Consider the following 20420-nt stretch of genomic DNA (forward strand, 5'->3'; position numbering starts at 1 on the left):
AATCTTGCTTATTAATTAATGAACTACAAATAAATTAATATTATCATAAATAATAGAATCGTTTGTCATTATTAATAAAAAAAAACTGATTTTAAAATTATTTTTACTAAAACATATAAACATATGCTGATTAAAAATAGCATGCCATTTTTCATGCATTATTATTAACGATATTTTTTAAATATAACTAATTTTATGTACTTATAGGTGTGACTAATATATTATTTTTCGTTATTATTTGTCTTTTTTTTTTAGATAAGGTAAAAATAAAAATAATAAATAATATAAAAAAAAATAAAAAAAAAATAAAAAAAACCCTTGATAAATTACCATAATAATAATTAACATGAATATTACTATTATAGTCGCTGAGGTGTATTAAATAACTTTTTTTTAAATGTTAATTAAGAAACAAATCGCAAGTGAGCGTGTGACATCAATGTTAAAACGTTATTTTTTAATCATATAATACACATTAAAGCAACTAAATATATTTATATATTCTGATATATCATGTTAATAATTAATAATGTTAAAATCTAAAAATTAAAAACAATAATAAAATATCAATTTGAAAATTTCAAATAATAAAATATATAATATTGAAAGATAAACAACGATTATTTTATGTAATGATTAGGTGTAAAACCCATATATTACGTAGGTTAATCAAAAAAAAAATTTTAAAAAATCATTTAAGAACTTTATAAGAATATAAGAAAAATAATGAATTATTAATATCTTTTAAATCTAAATAAATAAAGAAAATAAATAATGAGCTTTAATTTGGAAATTTTGAAATAAAAATATAAATCCACCAATGAATTTAATATTCATTTATTATTATATTTATTGTAATTATTACATTAAAATATTCTACGGAATTTATTAGAATAGAAAAACTTATAAAATGTCATGGAAAATAAATTAATTCAAAATAACCACAAAATGAAATTTAGCAAATTAAATGAAGGTGTGATATATAGCAAAAAAAAATTAATTCAAAATAACCACAAAATGATATTTGGGAGTGTGACATGTGGCAAACAAAAACATTCTTTTATTAGAGTAGATTTGAGGTTTAAAAGATAGGAAGAACAAAACCCAACATAATTCATAGCATGAGACCGATATACTAGATTAAGGTGTATATCAAAACACCCTTTCAACATATATACCCTACAAATAAGTGTGTCCTAATGGTAGAATGAATTGAAGGTCCTTGTTAGTTGACTTTTACCAACATAACTAGAGTCTGTCTTTTCTTCTCCTGCTGCACCAATATTGTTTCCACCATGAGTTTCAATGTGATCTAATAATATCTATATATCCTTCCAGACCAATTTGTGCTCATCAGATAATGTCAGCAATCACTTGTGAACTTGTTTATTTCCTTCTCTGCCTAGTACAATGTCCTGTAAATACTGAGCATTTGCAGCCCCTGTACTTTGAACCATCTTCAAGAACGCCCCGTCACGTGATATTAATCTTTCTGGAGTATCATATTCCGCAATCTGGAAAAACAAATTCATATTTAACAAATAGCTTTGATATAAAAAGTAAAAACTGCTTTGCTTCACTTTTGTTACATGGGATTAAACTAGGCTTGAAAGCCATTCTAAGGGTGGATAAGATGGAGAAGGGTATTTACGCCTTTTGTACAAGGGAGTGAGAGGTCTCCAACTTTTTTGTGTTCCAGTCTCCTCCTAGTCCAATGCATCAGTCAATCGCAGTACAAGGCATGACAGACGATCGATCTTGTATATACATAGGAGTGGGACTTATGTCTGACAAAAATTGCAAAAAAGGTGGGTATATATATATATATATATATATATGGGTCTATTTAAGCCCCAAATAGGGTTCCTTAACCCAAAATAATCAAATTGAGAGTTTAGTGGCCCATTAGGCCCAACCAAAGGATCCTGTACTCTAACTTTAGATGTTTATAAAGGGTTTAGGGTAACTCAAAACCCTAAACCCTTTATAAACACCCTAAATCTTTTATAAACACCCTAAACCTTAAACCCTAAACCCTTTATATATATATATATATATATATATATATATATATATATATATATATATATATATTCCTTATCATTGGAAATAGCCCTAGAAAGCTTATTTATTTAGTCCTAAAGGATAAACATATTCCAAGGGGCAAGAAGGGTGCATACTTGACCATTCTGGAGCACGAGAATCCGAGTGCAGTCAATGATGGTATTGAGGCGATGAGCGATAATGAGCATTGTGCATGATTTGAATTCTTTGCGTATTGTTTTCTGTATAAGATGATCAGTTCTGACATCAACTGCTGCAGTTGCTTCGTCCAGAACAAGAATCTTTGATTTCCTTAGCAACGCCCGACCAAGACTCAGTAGTTGTCTTTGTCCAACACTGAAGTTCTCCCCTCCCTCTGACACCTTCATTACAAACCAAACCAAGCCATCCATCATTCATCAACCAATACCTTATAAAAAAATATATTATCATTCATAATCGCCTCACCACACCCCACCATTTACTTTTTATACACCCGGAAATCAAGCTTTCACCATTAACTCCTAACTTTTCCTTCATTTATTTTTGGACTAACTACAACAAATAGAAACCTATTTTCATTTAGTTATGCTACTATTATTATACCACCCAACCCAACGTTCACTTGTTTCTATTCCAGCATACTATTTTCAATTCCTTTCTTATTAAGGCAATGTGTTTTGAAATATATATATATTAATTATAGGGCATAGCATTGTACTTCCAATTATTCTCTTATTAAGATATTATATTTTGAAAAGTCTGTCCAATTATAGCAGAGAGAATTGTTTTGCATTTGGATGACAGACAGACAATGTTATGATTGGGTAGAGTTTTCAATGTATAATGTTGTAATAGGAGAAATGAAATTGCATTTACCCTTTATATTTTTCCTACCATTTCCCATGTATACCGTCATTTTCTCAAATACTTTATCTGAAATTCAAGGCAACACTTAATGGAGAAAAATTAAATAAGGTCCAAGTTTTTTCAAATATTCTCAAATACGTCAAATAAAAATCCAATTAATTCCGTAGTCTATGACTTTAGAGTACATCTTAGTATATTTTAAAAATCTATCCACTTAAAGCATTGTAATGTCGGATTTTTTTTTTTTTTTCTTATCAAGGCATTTTGAAAATTTTTCAATGTGTACAAAATAGTAATAGGAAGAAATGAAAGTGGGATGTTATAGAAAAACCAATGGTGACATGTTGCTATTTCTTGCATTTAACCCTTTATTTTCTCCTTCCATTTCCCCAAGTGTGCTGATTTTCTCAAATACCTTGTAAAACATCATTCATCAAGACAACCGGACGACACTCAATGGGGGGAAAAAGAAAAAACCGGAAGCATTTTCAAATATGTTGCACTAAACAAAAATTCAAATAAAATATATGAAGTCATACCTCGGCATCCAAACCCAATGCATTTCTAGAAATCGCATTCTTCAAATATGATCGTTCAAGAGCCTCCCAAAGATCCGCATCACTATGTTCATTAAACGGATCAAGATTAAAACGCACAGTACCTAGAAAAGAAGAAAGTCATTAGATATTTGGTGTTTGGGTTATTTATAACAATCTTTAAAGAAAAAAAAAACAAGAGCATAAAGTTTTCCTGCATCAATTATCAATTATCAATTATCTTAATAATTGCATCTGGCAATATTTATTTCAAATTAAAAAAATGAAACCTACGAACAAAAGAAAGAGAAAATGCAAGCCGTATCCCCACCAATCAGTCCCATGGCCAATATGAAAAGGTATAGCAAATGTCCCTAGGCAGGAAATAATCCAAATAGAGGCAAACTCAATGATAAACATGCGTATGTTATCAATACATAAAGTAAGTGAAATAAATAGTTATCTATCACTTTTATGGGGGGAAAATGACAAAAAGTAGTTGTATTTTATACATATTTCCACTAGGCCCAAAAATAGAAACATTGTTTGTAGGGCTATATTGGACGATAAGGATAATAAGGTTGAGGAGGGGAAAAAATTGGAAATTTTGTCGGAGATGCACGAGTGAGTCCCATGCAAGCAAGCCGATAATCATACCTGAAAAAAGAACGGGTGATTGTGGTATAATCCCAAGAACTTTACGCAAATCCTTCAACCCAAAAGTGGAAATGTCATAATTATCAATAAAAATTCTTCCTTTTTCTAATTCAACCATCCGAAACAATGCATTGATGATTGTAGATTTTCCGGCACCCGTCCTTCCAACAATCCCAACCTTGTCGGACGGGGACACAGCGAAGGAGACGCCATGCAAGACCGGAGGAAGACCATCTCTATACCGAAATCCCACATTTTCAAACTCAACTAAACCCAATGACGGCCATCCGGGTGGCGGCCGGTTGTTTTCAATTATTTCCGGAGCCTCAGACGGCAAGTCGATATACGTGCCCACACGCTCGACCGCATTGAAACTATTTTCCGCCCTACTTGCTTGTCTTAGAACATTACTCATAAGATTTGTGATATTTAAGGAATAACTTAGGAGCAAACCGATTGTGGATGCGAAAGCTACTTGGTCATGTGTTCTTCCCGATTGCATCACTGCAAATGTGGCCGTGAACCAAATCATTATGCCACCTAATGTTTCTAGTCTTATGGTGAGCCAACGGTTGGAACTAAAGTTTATGAGGGTGAATCTAATGTTGTTGTCCATTGATTTCCCATTAATTCTTGCCATACGATCATACGCTTTGTAAGCACGGATACTTGATAAACCGTTTAATGCTTCCCCAAATTGTGCGTACACAGGAGATCTTGTAATGGAGTCCAACCGCTTCACTTCCCTTGAGGTGCTCTGCACGAAAACTTTTCATCTTAGCATGCTGCATACCTTGTAAATAAAATAGCAACCTACTTTACTCCTTTTCCTAGCCAATAATGTACTTCATTTGTCACCCATACTATTTAGCATATGTAGAACATTAAAGATAATATAAGGATGTTGCTAAGCTATTATGTGCAAGTTGCAGGAAATAGCAGTGTACTTTACCCTTTTTATTTTCCACCCATAATAGCCGAATTTGCGATTATTTACATTTTTTAACGATAACAGCAGTATGTAACCATAGTAGCAACAAACTTGCATTTTCTTTAGACATAATAACAACGTACTTACAATTCCTTACTCGTTATAGCAACATACTTACATTTTATTACCGGTAACAGAAATATTTAGCATAGAGTACTATGCCCATAGGGTTGGTAAAATATATAAGTACGTTGATAATATCATTAAAAAAAATGTAAGTATGTTTCTATAATGGGTAAAAATTAAAGTTTAACGATCTTGCCTAGCTACTCCACATTAAGATCTAATATATTACTAACCTGATAGTAGAGGTAGGCAGTGTAAAACAGAAGAAGAAGAGGCATTATGGCCCACAAAGATATTGTGCTGACAATGCCGATAAGCACAAAAGTGGAAAGTAATTGCCAAACTTGATTCAGAAATGTATTGGCAAGATTAGCAACATTACGATCTATATCACCGATATCATTTGCAAAGCGATTGATGACCCGACCAAGGGGATTTGTTTGGAAAAAGGCTGTGGGAGCTCGAAGAACCGAATACACCAATGTATCATGAAGTTTTTTAGCAGCGTGGAGACTTGATGAAATTAACCAGAAAGAATTTGCAAATGTCACCAATACCTGCATAAAAAGGGTTAAAGGTAACCAACTATCGCTTAATAGTTTTTTCAATGTTAGAAATCCCTTAACTTAGGTTTTCATTTCCAAATATATGAAAATATGACTGGTAACAAAATACTGACGATTTGACGTAATAATAACAGCAACATACAGATATATACATACATATATATATATATATATATATATATATATATATATATATATATATATATTACGGGTTGAGGAGGGAATTTTAACAATAAAAAAGATTTGAGGTTAGTATGTAGAGTGTAGGTACCTGTCCAATGGACAAGAGGGCATAGATGAGAATGTAAAAAGCTGGGCCCCGAGCTGTTGTAGTGCTTTGCTCTGTCCAGTAACTTAACCATGTGCTACTTGAAATTCGAAGGACTTCGGTTGAAATATAGCATGCTAATAATATAATGACAACCCACAGGCCTCCTAAAGCATCCTTGTACCTGTATGTAATGTAATGTAATAACCACAGCCCTAAGCTTCCAAAGAAATCACTCAATTTATCAACAGCCCCTAAAGTTTACCTTGCTAAAACTTTCCAGCTAACAATGCCGGTTTGCCTATCTTCTTGCTTGATAAGAAGAGATTTATGATTCTTTTTTGATGATGTGGGTGTAATGGTTGTTGGATCATTTATTGAGTCGTGATCATGATCAGAATATGGTTTTGAGGATGTATTGGTTGTGCATTCAGTGGTTCCACTTCCATCCATTCCACCCACCTTTTCCATTAACTTCCGAAATAGTAACCCACTTTCCGAGAGCTCTTCAAAAGTTCCTTCCTCTTTGACCATACCTTCTGAGACCAACAGAATTGTATCCACCTGAGGAAGAAAATGAAGCTGGTTTGTAACAAGCACCCTTGTTTTCCCTCGCAGCTCTTCCTTGATGCACCTTTCAAAGACCTGGAGGACAGGTCATGTATGCTGTTTCCAGTCAGTAGTAGATGTAGATAGATTATCATAAAAAGACTAACCTAAGTGCTGTTTCTTATTTACTTCATCTCATAACCTATATTATTAAATATGTATGGGACCTTGTTTCTTATTTACTTCATGTAGACAGAACAACTTAATAAATCCTAACTTTTACAGATTTTTTCCTTCAATTTCCCCAAGTCAAGTGTGCTTAGTTATTTTCTCTTATAGCTGGGAAACAAAGAAGCAGGCCTTATTCTGGTAAGCTATGCCTATGCCTATACATGAGTGTTTCCTTTTTGACTTAATAGAGAAAGTCGGACTCCTGGGAATCCTAACTTTTTACAAATTTTTCTTCGTACATTCCTTGAATGCTTTTTTAATATCATTTTATCCAAATAAATAGTGAAATCATTAATTAAAGAAAAGGTATATTTTCATAATTAGTATACTCTGCAATCATTATTATTATTGTAAGAAAATCGAAAAGAAGGTACCATAAATTTACCTCTCGACCAACATGAGTATCTAGAGCACTCAATGGGTCATCAAATATGTAGACATCTGAGTTTGAGTACACTGCTCTAGCCATTGAGACTCTTTGCTTTTGTCCACCACTGATATTCACTCCTCTTTCACCTATCTCTGTGAGATCACGACCCTAAGAAAAAGAACACCAAACTCAAGAATCAAGCTCACACAATTTAAAAAGATACAAAACTTTGATGCTCTAAAGTATTGGGACACTCAACAGGCAGAATATCAAGGTCATGCGGCAATGCAGTTACTTGTACAGTCTTCCAATATCGTGAAGCTTCAAACTTTGATCCAAATAATATGTTTTCACGTACCTACAAACACAAAACGAAAAATTGTAAAGTGAAATGATGTATGTTTGTGTAGCATTGAAAAATAAAAATTGGGAGTTTACTTTTAGAGAAAAAAAGGTCTTACTGTAGCATTGAATATCCAAGAAATTTGAGGGACATAGGCAGCGGTTCCTCTGATGACAACACTAGTATTAGTATTTTCCAAAGGAGGAAGCTCGCCAAGCATTGCTGAAATAAGGGATGTTTTTCCTTCACCTGTAGCACCTACGATTGCAACTAAACTGCCAACTGGTATATCTATGTTTATATCTGCTAATGTTGGTTTTGTGGCATTCGGGTCCCATGAAAAGTAGCCATTTTTTATGGAAATTGCAGGAAGCCCCGGTTCAAGAGGTGGATTGGGTAACAGAATTCTTTCTTCACCTAAATATAGTTCCTCTAAACGCTGTAACGATACGTATGCATTCACAGCCTACAAAACAAACAACCAACCATCTTCACTAACTATCTCATTCTCACCCAAAGAGAGAGAGAGAGAGAGAGAGAGAGAGAGAACCTGCCTGAGTTATTAAATTAGGAAGCGTGTTTAAAGGAGTTCGAAGCACTGTAAATAAGGAAAGTGATGTGAAAGCCCTTGAAGGTGTCAACTCTCCACCAAGCAAAGTGAAGACACCAAATGAAATCACCGCCACAAGAACCGGAAGGCTGTTGAGTATAAAATTGTTGCACTGCAATTGTAATTGCAAATGCAAACAGAAGTAAGCAATTTGGAACTTACTTTTTTTTTAACAATGTACAGTAATAAAAATAAAAAAATGTTTGTAAATTGTTGCGGACCGCTCCCAGAAATTGTGATTTCCATAACCATAGAAGCTCATCTTTCCTGATAGTTTCAACTTTTGTTTGGAAACTCTGCTCCCATGCATAACATCTGAAGCAGGAAAATAAATATAATACATTTTACCAAAATTTGTGAGGTTCCTTGGGAAAATAAATATTAAATATAATACATACTTTACAGTCTCTATTGCCGCCATTATTTCACTCATTAGCCCCACTCTTTTGTCAGTGTACTGTAAGCCTTCCTTGGATAATTTCCGCATTTTGCTCACAATCATCGTCTGTTATCAGATCAGCCATCACAAATAACGGTATGTATAAAACTTTTATGTTTTAAAGAAACCCTGTTTTTAATACAAGGATATCAAACTTGAAATATATATATATATATATATATATATATATATATATATATATATATATTAAAATTACCTGTACAGGGAACATGAGAATCAGAAGCAGACAAGCCACAAGTGAAGCAACCCCTAATTGTTGGTAAAGAAGAATCATGGAAAGAACAATTCTAAATGGGGCTGACCATAACCCATGAAGTTGATTGCATACTTGCTGTAAATAGGAATAAGTTCATACTTTTTGTTTTTGGTAACATCAAGAAACAAATGCATACATACATACACACACACCTGGAGTGCATTGGCATCTGTGGTTATCATATTTGTAATTTTACCAGATGGGAAATCCTTTCGTGCTTCATGGGTCAGCCTTAAGGATTTTCGAAACACAGCAGCCACCTGTAACAATATACACTAATGAGTTTCTGGCGAATATTGTATATCATTTACACCCACAACTACAGGGAATCATCCAGCACATATTAATTATAATATATGGTCCTAAAATAAAGAAACAACACACAATTTCAAGGTAAAAATCCTTTAGTTATATGTCTGGAACATATCAATACTATATATCATATGCAAGAATAATGTATAGTTTTAAATCTAGCGAATTTTTATTTGCAAAAATGGAAATTTAAACATAACAAATATCACAAATAAAACTATAATTCTATCTACTTTTAGAAAACAAAACTGTAATGTACTTAAAATCATGAAATACTTGGAAAAAGGCATTATATGTTACATAGATACGAATGATAAATATTACAATTTTTCATTCTATTCTATTCCATTCCATGACAGAATACCCCCTCCCCTGGACAAGGAATGAAAATTAACAAATTGGAAGGATTCATGTTCCTTCAAGAATGGTTGATGATTCCATTTCATGAGACAAAACAAACAGCTTATGTCATTCCAATGAAACAAACGGAACCACTCATTCCCATCCTAACTACCTGAAAATAACATGCGAAGATAATATTAATATTAAAATAAACAACTTACCAAAATTGACCTTATACGGAAACCGGTCCTTGCAACATTCTGAAAGTATTGAGCTTCACAGAGAACTCCTAATGACTGGATGTAATGAAAGAATAGTCGACTATTTGTTAGCACTACCTTTTTTTTTCCTATATACTTTTGCTCACAAAATGTCAAGTTATAAAATAGGAGGATATCAAAGACAAATTACTACATACCACACCAACAAAAATTGAGAAGGCATAGATGTAGCCTATCCATGAAGGATCACCTCGTTGCAAAGACTGCAATGCAAAAAGATGGATCATATCAATATGGTCATAATTCATAAAGTTTCAGTTCTAAATAGTTTGTTTTGTAAACTGATATGATGATTGTTTATTGTAGTTACCTAATATTTATATACGAAAAATAAACAAAATGGGACTTGCCTGTAGAAGATAGTTTAATATAACTGGTCCCACAAATTGGGAAAGATCGTTGCCAACCTACAAATGAAATGATGTGGATCTTGAGTTAGTTGAGTGAAGTAATTCAAAAGTTGAAGTATAACTGATAGGGTCATTACTTTGAAAAGGCCACCAAACCAGAACCTGCAGAGGACAACCAACAGCGAATAGTTAAATAAAACCAGGTTTGGTATCGGTGGAACTGATGTCACACAAAAAGGCTTAATAATCACTCTTGTCTGTGCAAAAGACATGAATAGAATAGCAGTAAAAATAGTCACCTTCCTCCAACACAGTTATTCAGACAGCGTAAGAGAAACGGTTTTGACTTGTGAGATTCATCAGCCCAATATTTTTGGAACTTCCTACTCAGTGTCTCTGTCTGATCCCACGTATCTAATGTCCAAACATCTTTTTCTGTTATAGGCTTTCGGTACCCCTGCTCCATAAGGGGAGTCATCCATCCAAAATATATTCCTGCCAAAACCATTATCCACCCACCCTATTATCAACATATATTCCGTCCATGATAAACATACACCGGTGTTATTTCTTTTTTACTTAATGGATTTAATTTGGTCAAGATAGTAGTTATTTAATTATTTATTCAACCTATCTTTATTTGAAATTAGGATTAGGATATCTATTAGCATCTTTTATTTTAGGATGGGATTATCTCAGAACACTTATATATAGGGTTTCAGTATGATTTTTATGTTCATGAATAAAAACAAAAATATCGAGTTTTGGAGACCTACTTGCTTCTCAAATTACGAATTACATGCACTAGAGTGTTTCCTTTTTACAAATTTTTCCTTCCATTTTCACAAGTGTCCTGTCATTTTCTCAATTTATCCAAAAAATAAGAGAAATTAAATATCTTACTACCTTTTGTTCCTATTTATTTAAGATGATGACAAGTGTACAAATTTAACATCCCAATCAAATTTAATGACACTTGTCACCATCTAAAATAGGTAGGAGGATAGTAGGAACAAAAAGTAGGAGGATATTTATTATCTCAAAAAATAAACAGAGTCTTACTTGAAAATATGTTGGCATGCCTTTCAGGGCAAATATGTTCTCCTCCATGAAGCACTTCATACTTGATGTCATCATGAGGGTCTGTTTGAAGTGGTATATGACCCATGTAGGCATCCAAATTTGGTATGTAAGAAAGAAGAAATACTCCAAATAAAGCCTGCATCACATAATCCATCATACTATAAAGAATCAATAAGTTCATCATTAACGATCTATTTAAATGGGTTTCCTAGTTCCTTTGTTGTTTTGGAGTCTCTACTATAAGGTAGTGTTTGATGGGATCGGAGAAGAAATGTAATGAAAAAAAGTTGTTTGTTGTGTCTGATATGATGAAATAGACCATTATTGGTGAGGGAAGGTGATTCCTTCCATTCCATAGCAAGGGCATTTTTGTTTGTAGTTCTTAATGACACAAATCTTTTTTGTTTTAATTTCATATGATCATAATTAAATTGAAATTTTATTTTCAAAAAATAACTAGAATATATATATATATATATATATATATATATATATATATATATATTCTTACAATACAAAAACAAACCTGGCAAAGCAATGAACTGATGTACGCATAAAGTACAGAGCTGCATAACATAATACAACTGTGAGTATGCATTCTAAATATCACAATCTGAGAGGGGTGCCATTGTTATAATAATAGCGCTGCACTATACTTTCAAATAAACCTTTATCAACAACTATTATATCAGATTTAGAATTGAAAATGCAAGTAGTTTAAACAAAGGAAATAAGTAGCATGATACTGAGTACCTTGGGTATAAATATTTTACTGAAAGAATGAGACTAAGTTTCACAGTATCCCCAACCAAGACATAAAGTGCACCAAAGCGGACATACCACCGGAACTCTCTAATATACACTTTAGTTTCCAAAAGGGCCATAATCACCAAACAGCTCCAAACAAGGGTCTCAAGGAATAGTGAAACTGCCTGCATAAACATTAATAAAATCTCTTTCATCTTTTTGTTTTTATCAAGTCAACTCATATGCTAACAATGTTGGGCGTTGTTTCTTTTCATTTTCATTGAACAACTACGAGGGCAGTTTAATAAACCACTAAGCCCTAAATTTTACAAATTTTCCCTCATTATTTTCCTTCCATTCCCCAAGTGTGTTTTTAAAACGCTGGTCATCCATACAGCACTTTACACAATGCATGCAGTAACGTAGCTGGGTAGGGTCTGGCCGAATTTCTAACTTTTTTATAACAACAAGCTTAGCCACCCATGGTTGAAGCCTGTGAGATTCAGATTTTTGGAGTCTTTAATTCCCAAATTTTCTAACTAATAGAGGTGTTTAAAGATTTTGCTGAAAAACTATAAATTAAATAAACGCCCAGCCACCTATGAAGATAAAACTAGATTTTTTTTCGCTCTGATGTTGAGTGTCACGACAAGCTTGAAAGGAAATATATACCTCAAATGGAGCAAGGCTACTTTGTACATCAAATTCAAACATCGAAACATCGAAGAGTAACCTGTATAGGGACTCTGAAGCACAATAACCTGCTAAAAAGGCCAACATATAGTTATAGTACTTTGAGCGTAAGCAAAACCTCTGGACCCTAAAGTCTCTCATGATCAACCATAATCTGTATAAGCACAACCCCATCAAAACCACATTCGATATACAACCCACAAATGATTCAATGCCACACGGTGTATAAGCACCAAGAGCACTAGCGGTTGTCTTTGCCCAAATGCCATTTTCCTCCGGCCGGCAAAACCAAACCAGTGGCTCAAAACCCATTCTCACACAACAGAAAAGGATTGTGCTACTAACTGACAGAGTCCCACCTGAAACGACGATATACCAAATATCAGTTTGGTACTTCAATTACTTGCAAGTTACAAACCCAGAAACCCTAGAGGACAAAATTAGGTCACTTACAGAGCAACTAGTGAAAGTACATGATCGTTTGCATGGGAACAAAAGTGCCGCGGGAGTGATCTTACTTCCACAGTCGAAGTCCACCTTATAGACAGATCTTGGCCCCATTTGAAATTGAAAGGTGGCCACAATTGTGGAAGGGATATGAAAATTTGGTTAATCGTCTGATCGTCACTGCTTACGAACAATCTGAAAGAGGGCATGATCGAGAATCGTTAGTACGACAAATAGATTGGGCCGGCAATTTTGGCTGGTGGTGAAGGAAATTTGGCTATATCAGTCTCTTCTAGGCAATTGATAAAAGGAAGGGCGGGTAGAAAGATTCTGTTAACATTATCTTGTGATCAGCTACTTTTGTCATATGCTGAGAAGTGAAAATCCCTTTTCCCCTTTTTTCGTGGAAGTCATTGTATATATACAAAGTTACATAAATGGTCCTTATGTTGATAAAATCCATCAATTTTAGTTCCTATGGTGGTTTTTTTCATAGATGGTCATTGTTGTTTGAAAATCTTGCAAAACGGATCCTTTTGACTAACGGTGTTTAATTTTTTCAGTTAACATGTGAAATGACTTATTTGTCTTTCATGCCATATGGACAATTAATGTAATTTGTTCTTACCACAGAGACAACTTATGTAATTTAGATTTTTTTTATAAATCTGCAAAATTGGTCCTTGTGGTTTTAGAAAAATTGTAGGTATGGTCCAAAAACTTTTCGATTTGTATAGAAGGTCCAAAAATCAAGAATTTTTTGTGGTTTTGGTCCCAAAATTAAGAAATTCTCATGATTTTAGTCCTTAAAAAACTTGAAAAGACGAGTTGTCCTTTTAATTTCTTTTCTCCATTTCTTTCTATTTATTTGAACATTTTTTAAATTAAAAAGAAATAAAAAAATCAACGAGCCTCATCCATCTTCTCTCTCTTTGACTTTTCTTTCTTTCTCTTTAATTATCTCTCCCGTCCTTATTTCTCTTTCTTCTTGAACCAACAAGATATAACAAAAAACGCAACCCTTATCCATGGCTTCCCACACTCCACTTCTTTTCTCACCATAACACACATCTCTCGATCTCTGCAACAAAACCCACACAGAGAGAATTGATCTCTTAAAAACTCATCTGGATGAACAATCCATCAAATTGATCTCTCAAAAAACCCATTTGTATGAATCAATTTTCAATCCATCTTTATGAACGATTTTGTCACACCCCAAAACCGGAACGGCGGAAACGTTTGGGGGCGGAGGACGTCATGTTTAGTATCACAAGACATGTATCATATTAAGCAAAGTAATGAACAACCATTTCTTTAGAAAGAAAGTGTTTACAATGCGTGTGTTCACAGAACATAGAATACATAATCAAATAACAAAACAAGACTTGAAGCTACTAAGCTCCATATTCTAAATTCCCAGCGCGAGTACATGTCTACTAGTTTCCTGAGAATACAAGTTATTTGAAAGAGTTTATCAGCAATTAAGTTGGTGAGTTCATAAGATTTTAGTGATGTAAGTAAGTTGTAGAAAATTATTGTAAAATGTAGTTGAAAAATGTAGTAAGTTGTAAGTTATGTTTAGAAAAGTTCGTCCGTTCCTCCAGAAAATCCTATATTTCCTGTTTTGATGAAAGATAAGTAAAAATGACTCTACAATCCTTTCTATGAGTACTAAATGGATACAAGTTATATAAAACTCAGAGTAAACAAGCAATCAATTGTGTGTATCTGCTCTAAGCCCACAACCAAACAATGAACAGGGAATGAGGCGGATGACACACATCCTATTGGTTGTTAGATCCTTGTTGTATATAACCCTGGTGTATTCCCTTAGTACTCACGGAGTTAACTGTAATAGTTCCTTTATAATTTATGAAAAAGATTCGTTAAGAAAACCCTTATTTCTTATAATAAAATAGTAACCACAGTGGTTCCTTCTATAATCACTTAGTTTATACTAGCTATATATAATCTAATATCGAACAGATAGTTAATTGTGTGAATCTGTCCCAAGCCCACAACCAAACAAGGAACCAGGAATGAGGCGGAAGGCACACATCCAACTACCCATTGGATATTAACTATATATAACCTTTGATGTATAAACTAAGGTATTGTAGAGTTAACTACCTACGGTCCTTTAAAATGATGGTTTAATATAATGAATTAAACCCTTTACCGGTAAGTTTCTAGTTTTGTATATCCAAAGTTCTAATTTGAAAAGTATGTTTTGTACTAGAAAATTGTGCATTGAATTAGTGTCCTATGACCTGACCCATACCTGGTACCCCTTATGATGACTTAATGTATACGGAATATATATATAACTACTATCGAATGGATAATAGGCTGGGTGAATCCGCTCTAAGCCCACAACCAAACAAGGAACAGGAAATGAAGTAGAAAGCATACATCCTATTACCTATCAGATATTATATATATATATATATATATATATATATATATATATATATCTTGATGTATGCATTAAGGAATCATAAGGTTAGCATTATGATCCTTTTCTACTGAATGTACTAGACCCGAATGTTCTGTTTGTCGTTTGAAAAGATGTAAGATTTTCCCTAGTCTATAACTATATTGACTTGAAAATAGCTTGCATTAACTTTCAAGTGGAACTGTCACTTTATGAAAGTAATGGGAAAATATAAGTACTTAGTTGTCTAATGAATTGACATTCTAACGTACTAATTACTGTTGGAATATTAACACCTTAATGATCGTTAGATTCAAGCAGAAAATAAAGACAAATAATTAATGAACACAAGATGATTGAACAGATGTCAAATGATTAACTTGAACACCTCAAAAGAGCTTGATTAAGAACTTCGACTGTAGAGATGTTTAGGGTTACAAAGCAGTAAAGACTATCGTACCTCCTAAGGCATTGTAACATCTGGAATCCCAAGTATATTATTTTAATATTTTATTTTTGGAATTTGTGAAGGAACTCAGCGAGTTGATGCTTAGACTCACCGAGTAGGGTCGCGGTTGATCATCCAGGTTCGTGTTGGACTCGGCGAGTCCATGAGTGGACTCAGCGAGTCCACGTTGTTTAATGAAACCCTAATCCTCCGGGGTTGGAGCCTATTTAAAGGCCCTTATGGTCATCCAGTACGGCTACCACACCCCAGAGAGAGTCTTAGATCGCTTGTGAGGATAAGAGAGGCCATTGTTGATCAATTGTTGGTAAAATTTGAAGGAAGAGGTGACCAAAAGGAAGTGCAAATCTTGTATCTTTAGAGTTCAAAGGCTTCATATTAAGGTATTCCTTCGGACCTTCTCCAGTTTTGGGTGTTGATTCATAGAGTTTGGTTTTTTTTAAACCCTTTAGGAGAAGAATATGTAGAGTATTTAGTCCCCTCTCGAGAGTGTGCTTTGGATCTGGACTCAAAGGGGTCTAGAGACTTCAACCCATGAAGCTTTATGAGTCTTTTTGGGGTGATTGGACTTAGGTTGCCATTTTTGGGAATAAATCACCATTTGATGCCATTATGTATATATATATATATATATATATATATATATATAAGCATCAAGTTTCGAGCTTTACGTGATTATATTGCTTGGGAAGGACAGATCTATGGATTTGAGGAACAGATCTGACCTTAGGAGGTCAATAGAACGTATGCATGGCATGTACTCGCCGAGTTGTTCTTAGGACTCAGCGTGTTGAGTCGGGGTAGCCCCACGATTCTTACCTGGGGACTCATCAAGTAAAGGGAAGGACTCGACGTGTTAAATGGGACTAAAGAGTTAAGTGGACACAAGTGGACTCGCCGAGTTGCCCAAGTGCACTCACCGAGTTGGGTTAAGGTTTGACCGTTGACTTTGGTTGACTTTTAGGGTTTGGTCAACAACGAGGGCCTTTGAGCCAAAGGAGGAGTAAAATGGTCTTTCACCCTTCTGAGGGAGCTTAGAGAAAGTAGAGTCTAGTTCTGAGAGTTATATTTATGAGAATATTATTTTATGTGTTTAGGCGGAGGCTAGATCGTATTTCTACCGAGTCAGTGATTTACCGAGATATCAGAGGTGAGTCTTCTCACTATACTGTACCTGGAAGGGTACCTATGTGTGACCGGAAGGTTTGATATGCTATAAGATATATGCATTGTATGTGATTAGTTACCCGTTTTGTATGTGCTGTGTATGTTATGCTTGATATGGGCCGGAAGGCATTATGTTATGGGCCTGAAGGCATTATGATGTAGACCGGAAGGTTAGGGAGTTATGGACCGGAAGGTCGACATGGGTAGGACCGAAAGGTTTACCGGGTTGGGACGGAAGTCCCCTGAGACACAAATGGACCGGAAGGTCATGGCCTGGAAGGGCGAGTGTGTGTAAGTGGTATTTTGGGGAACTCACTAAGCATTTATGCTTACAGTTATTGTGTTATGTGTTTCAGGTACTAGCGAGGACCGTGGGAAGGCGCCGACATGATCTGTATACACTGACGGAAGATTTATTTTATGATCTTGGGATATATTTTTATTATGATGACGTTTGCTAAACATGAGATTCGAGAATATTGAATGATGGTTTATGTTATTTGAAAAATGAAAAATTGTTTTGAAAATTCACGTTGTTACAAGTTGGTATCAGAGTCTTGGTTTGAGGGATTCGGGTGCACCTTCGGGAGTAACTAAACTCAAACCGAGGATTTGAGAAAAAATTTCCAATAATAAAAGCATAAAGTTTTATAAGAGGTTTTGAGATAACCAAAGAAGGAGCAGTGTGTACGGTCAGCCAACGCCCGAACGGTAAAATCCCCAAAATACCCTTACAATATGTGTTATGAGATATGCTATGATATGTTATGCATGCTAAAGTAGACTAGGTATTCATATTAGGACTAGTGTGGCCTGATTTGTGATGCCTTAGTCTAGGAGAATCCTACTGCTATGAGATGCCTTGATAGCGAGTAGGTAGCCAATTCATAGCGAGAATAGAGTACTTGCGTTCCAAAATCCAACGAGGAGGACTTGGGGTGAATACTGATGCGGTGTAATCAGTAATATAGGGCCCGTACTACTAAAGACACCGGATCAGTGGGCAGCCCAAGTAAGAATACCCTTGCTTCTTGTTCTCCTTTATCCCCTGATTACCAGCCATATTCTGACCATTCACAAACTTCTCGTATCTTCTATTCTTTTCTAAATTCTAATGACCTACCCCTTTATTATTCCAATTTCCATTCTGCCCTCTTCCATTATCACCTCTATACCCATTATTGCCTCTGAAACTATTACCCCTGTTAAAATTCCCATTCTTCCCATTATATCTTTGGTTGTTCAGTTGAGAATAACCCTCCTTAGATTTGCTAGTGCCCTCACCATTATTGCTTCCTGTCACCTTCTTATAACTGACCTCCACAAATCCATCATCATTAACAACTTCCTTCCTTTTATTATTCTTAACTTTCTCATCATCCCCTTTCTTTCCCACTTTCTCTTCATTCAAAGTTGCAAGACAAACTTTATCCAAGTGCCCAAATATATTACAATGATTACATCTCGAAGGAATCCAAGCATATTCCACTTCAAAACTCTGAATTACAGTAGAATTAGAGACAAAATCCCAAGTAGAGACCTCAATTTTCCTCTTCCATTCCTTATCAGCTGCCATTTCAACAAGAATTCGTGCATAAGCATTTCTACCTTTGTGTTCCAAACACATTTCCTCTGTAAAGAATCAAAAGCCAATGGAACCCCTAACTTACTAGCTATTATACACAGATTTTCACCACTCCATACTTCTAATGGTAAATCAAAAATTTTGATCCATAACGGAATTTTATCATGACTATTCTTGGTTAAAGTCAGACCTGGTCTCCATCTTTAAAGGAATAAAGGCATGTTATTGAACATCAGCCATGGACTTCCATCCAAAATTGATACCATCCCCTTCTCATCACTAAATTTAAAAAAGAAGAACCCTTTACTGTTCATAAACACCTCTTCTAGACCCACATTCTTCCAAAGCCTTCTAACCTCTTTCTGAATCATTGGAAACACCAATTTCTTGTCAATCATATACCCATGTAAAGTATTAGTATAAGGAATACTAGCATTCTTTAAATTCTCAATCGGGATAATAACAGGTCCATCTTCTTTACCTATTTCCCCAGGAATATATCTGACATCAATCTTACCCTTATGCCTATTACCTTTTAACACACTAGCATAAGAGTTCACTAATTTCCCCTGGATATCACTATCCACCTTTTTGCTATTATTAGCAACTCCCAAAATAGAAGGAAGTGTATTAATACTATTAATAACAATACCAGACATCAACTTCCCACTAGGCTCTTTACTAGTCTTAGCATTAGCCTCCTCTTCCATCATAATTTCCTCATCTTCACTAGACTCCTCCTCACTTGAATCAACTTCCCCTTCCTATTCAGTAGAACTATCATCTTCAATAACACCTTATTTCTTATCAACTTGCTTATCCAACTTAGATATGTCCATATCTATATCCTGATTCACCCCACTATCAACTTCCTTCCCCACATACGTATCCTCCTTCAATTTATTAAGAAATTGAAAGCCAACTCCTGGAACAAACTCTTCATTACTGATAACCTTCTTATCGACTTCAACACTAGACTTCCCAACTTTATTGTCAATCAGCACAGAGCTAATAAGTATAGTATCTTCAATCACAACAATGTTTGAATTCACCCTAATCATTTCACTAGTGACATTCTTCAATTCCGAACTAGGGCTCAATAATTCATCACTCATCTTCGATCCATCCTAATTTTTCAACAGGTTAGCAGTATTACATGAAGGAATAGAGACAACCTGAGATCCAATAGCCTTTAGCTCACCAGAACCCCCATCCTTCAACCCCTTCACAGAGCTATCATGTCCAGGAACTGAAATATTGGTATCCGACTCCCAGGCCGAAACAGTCTCCGAGTCATCTTCTGTTTCCTCCTCCGTAGCTTCTTTAGTGTAGTATTCCTCAGCATCCATCACATATATCCCATCTACAAGCTTCCGAGCTCTATTCTTAATTCTGGAAGCTTTCTTCTCCATTTTCCATTCCGCTTTACCAATCCCTAAAGCAACAACTCCAGAAGCACTTGGCTTACGACGAGCTTTATAGATCGTAGCTGACAATTGATCAATGACCCCAGGAGGAACTTGTTCTTTCACATCCACTTCAGATCTAACATACCGGACAGCAACACTTTTATCTAGTGGTTTAACTTTCACTTCCTTCGATCGCTCCGCTTTGGATGACGCACCCATTAGGACAATAGAAATAGAAGAGAAATTGCTTCACCAATTAAATGAAGTTCATTGGAAAAGCATCAT

General features: G+C 34.8%; 1 protein-coding gene across 4 annotated transcripts; it reads right to left on the reverse strand.

Moving 5' to 3' along the window:
• Nucleotides 1-1038: 1038 nt before the first annotated feature.
• On the reverse strand, nucleotides 1039-13404 carry LOC145044565 (ABC transporter C family member 12-like). Of its 4 annotated transcripts, none has more exons than XM_078993208.1 (25): nucleotides 13078-13400; nucleotides 12604-12983; nucleotides 11938-12116; nucleotides 11711-11750; nucleotides 11164-11320; nucleotides 10401-10596; nucleotides 10239-10263; nucleotides 10102-10158; nucleotides 9889-9954; nucleotides 9692-9766; nucleotides 8969-9076; nucleotides 8757-8891; nucleotides 8499-8605; nucleotides 8322-8415; nucleotides 8045-8212; nucleotides 7609-7956; nucleotides 7443-7505; nucleotides 7163-7315; nucleotides 6263-6642; nucleotides 6001-6181; nucleotides 5397-5720; nucleotides 4107-4863; nucleotides 3453-3574; nucleotides 2181-2426; nucleotides 1039-1514 (listed from the first exon to the last, which is right to left on the reverse strand). In XM_078993208.1, exons 2-25 carry the CDS (start codon nucleotides 12934-12936, stop codon nucleotides 1371-1373), a joined length of 4458 nt encoding a protein of 1485 aa, XP_078849334.1. In that variant the 5' UTR covers nucleotides 12937-12983; nucleotides 13078-13400; the 3' UTR covers nucleotides 1039-1370. The 4 variants fall into 4 exon arrangements, with proteins under 4 accessions (XP_078849334.1, XP_078849332.1, XP_078849335.1 ...); XM_078993206.1 differs by having other exon boundaries at nucleotides 7407-7505; nucleotides 13078-13399; XM_078993209.1 differs by lacking the exon at nucleotides 1039-1514 and adding an exon at nucleotides 1652-1787 and having other exon boundaries at nucleotides 7407-7505; nucleotides 13078-13402.
• Between the last annotated feature and the right edge of the window lie 7016 nt (nucleotides 13405-20420).

This window comes from Lactuca saligna, chromosome 1, assembly GCF_052625555.1.
Source record: "Lactuca saligna cultivar CGN05327 chromosome 1, ASM5262555v1, whole genome shotgun sequence".
Classification (NCBI taxonomy): Eukaryota; Viridiplantae; Streptophyta; class Magnoliopsida; order Asterales; family Asteraceae; genus Lactuca; species Lactuca saligna.

What these genes read in the sequence shown, in the direction of transcription:
- LOC145044565 (XM_078993206.1), bottom strand. Translation starts at nt 12,936, where the DNA reads ATGGGTTTTGAGCCACTGGTTTGGTTTTGCCGGCCGGAGGAAAATGGC. An exon ending in AATCACAATTTCTGGGAGCG is followed by an intron (nt 8,213 to 8,321) that starts GTCCGCAACAAT and finishes TTACAATTGCAG; the next exon opens with TGCAACAATTTTATACTCAA. An exon ending in CCCTCTTGTCCATTGGACAG is followed by an intron (nt 5,721 to 6,000) that starts GTACCTACACTC and finishes CTTTTTATGCAG; the next exon opens with GTATTGGTGACATTTGCAAA.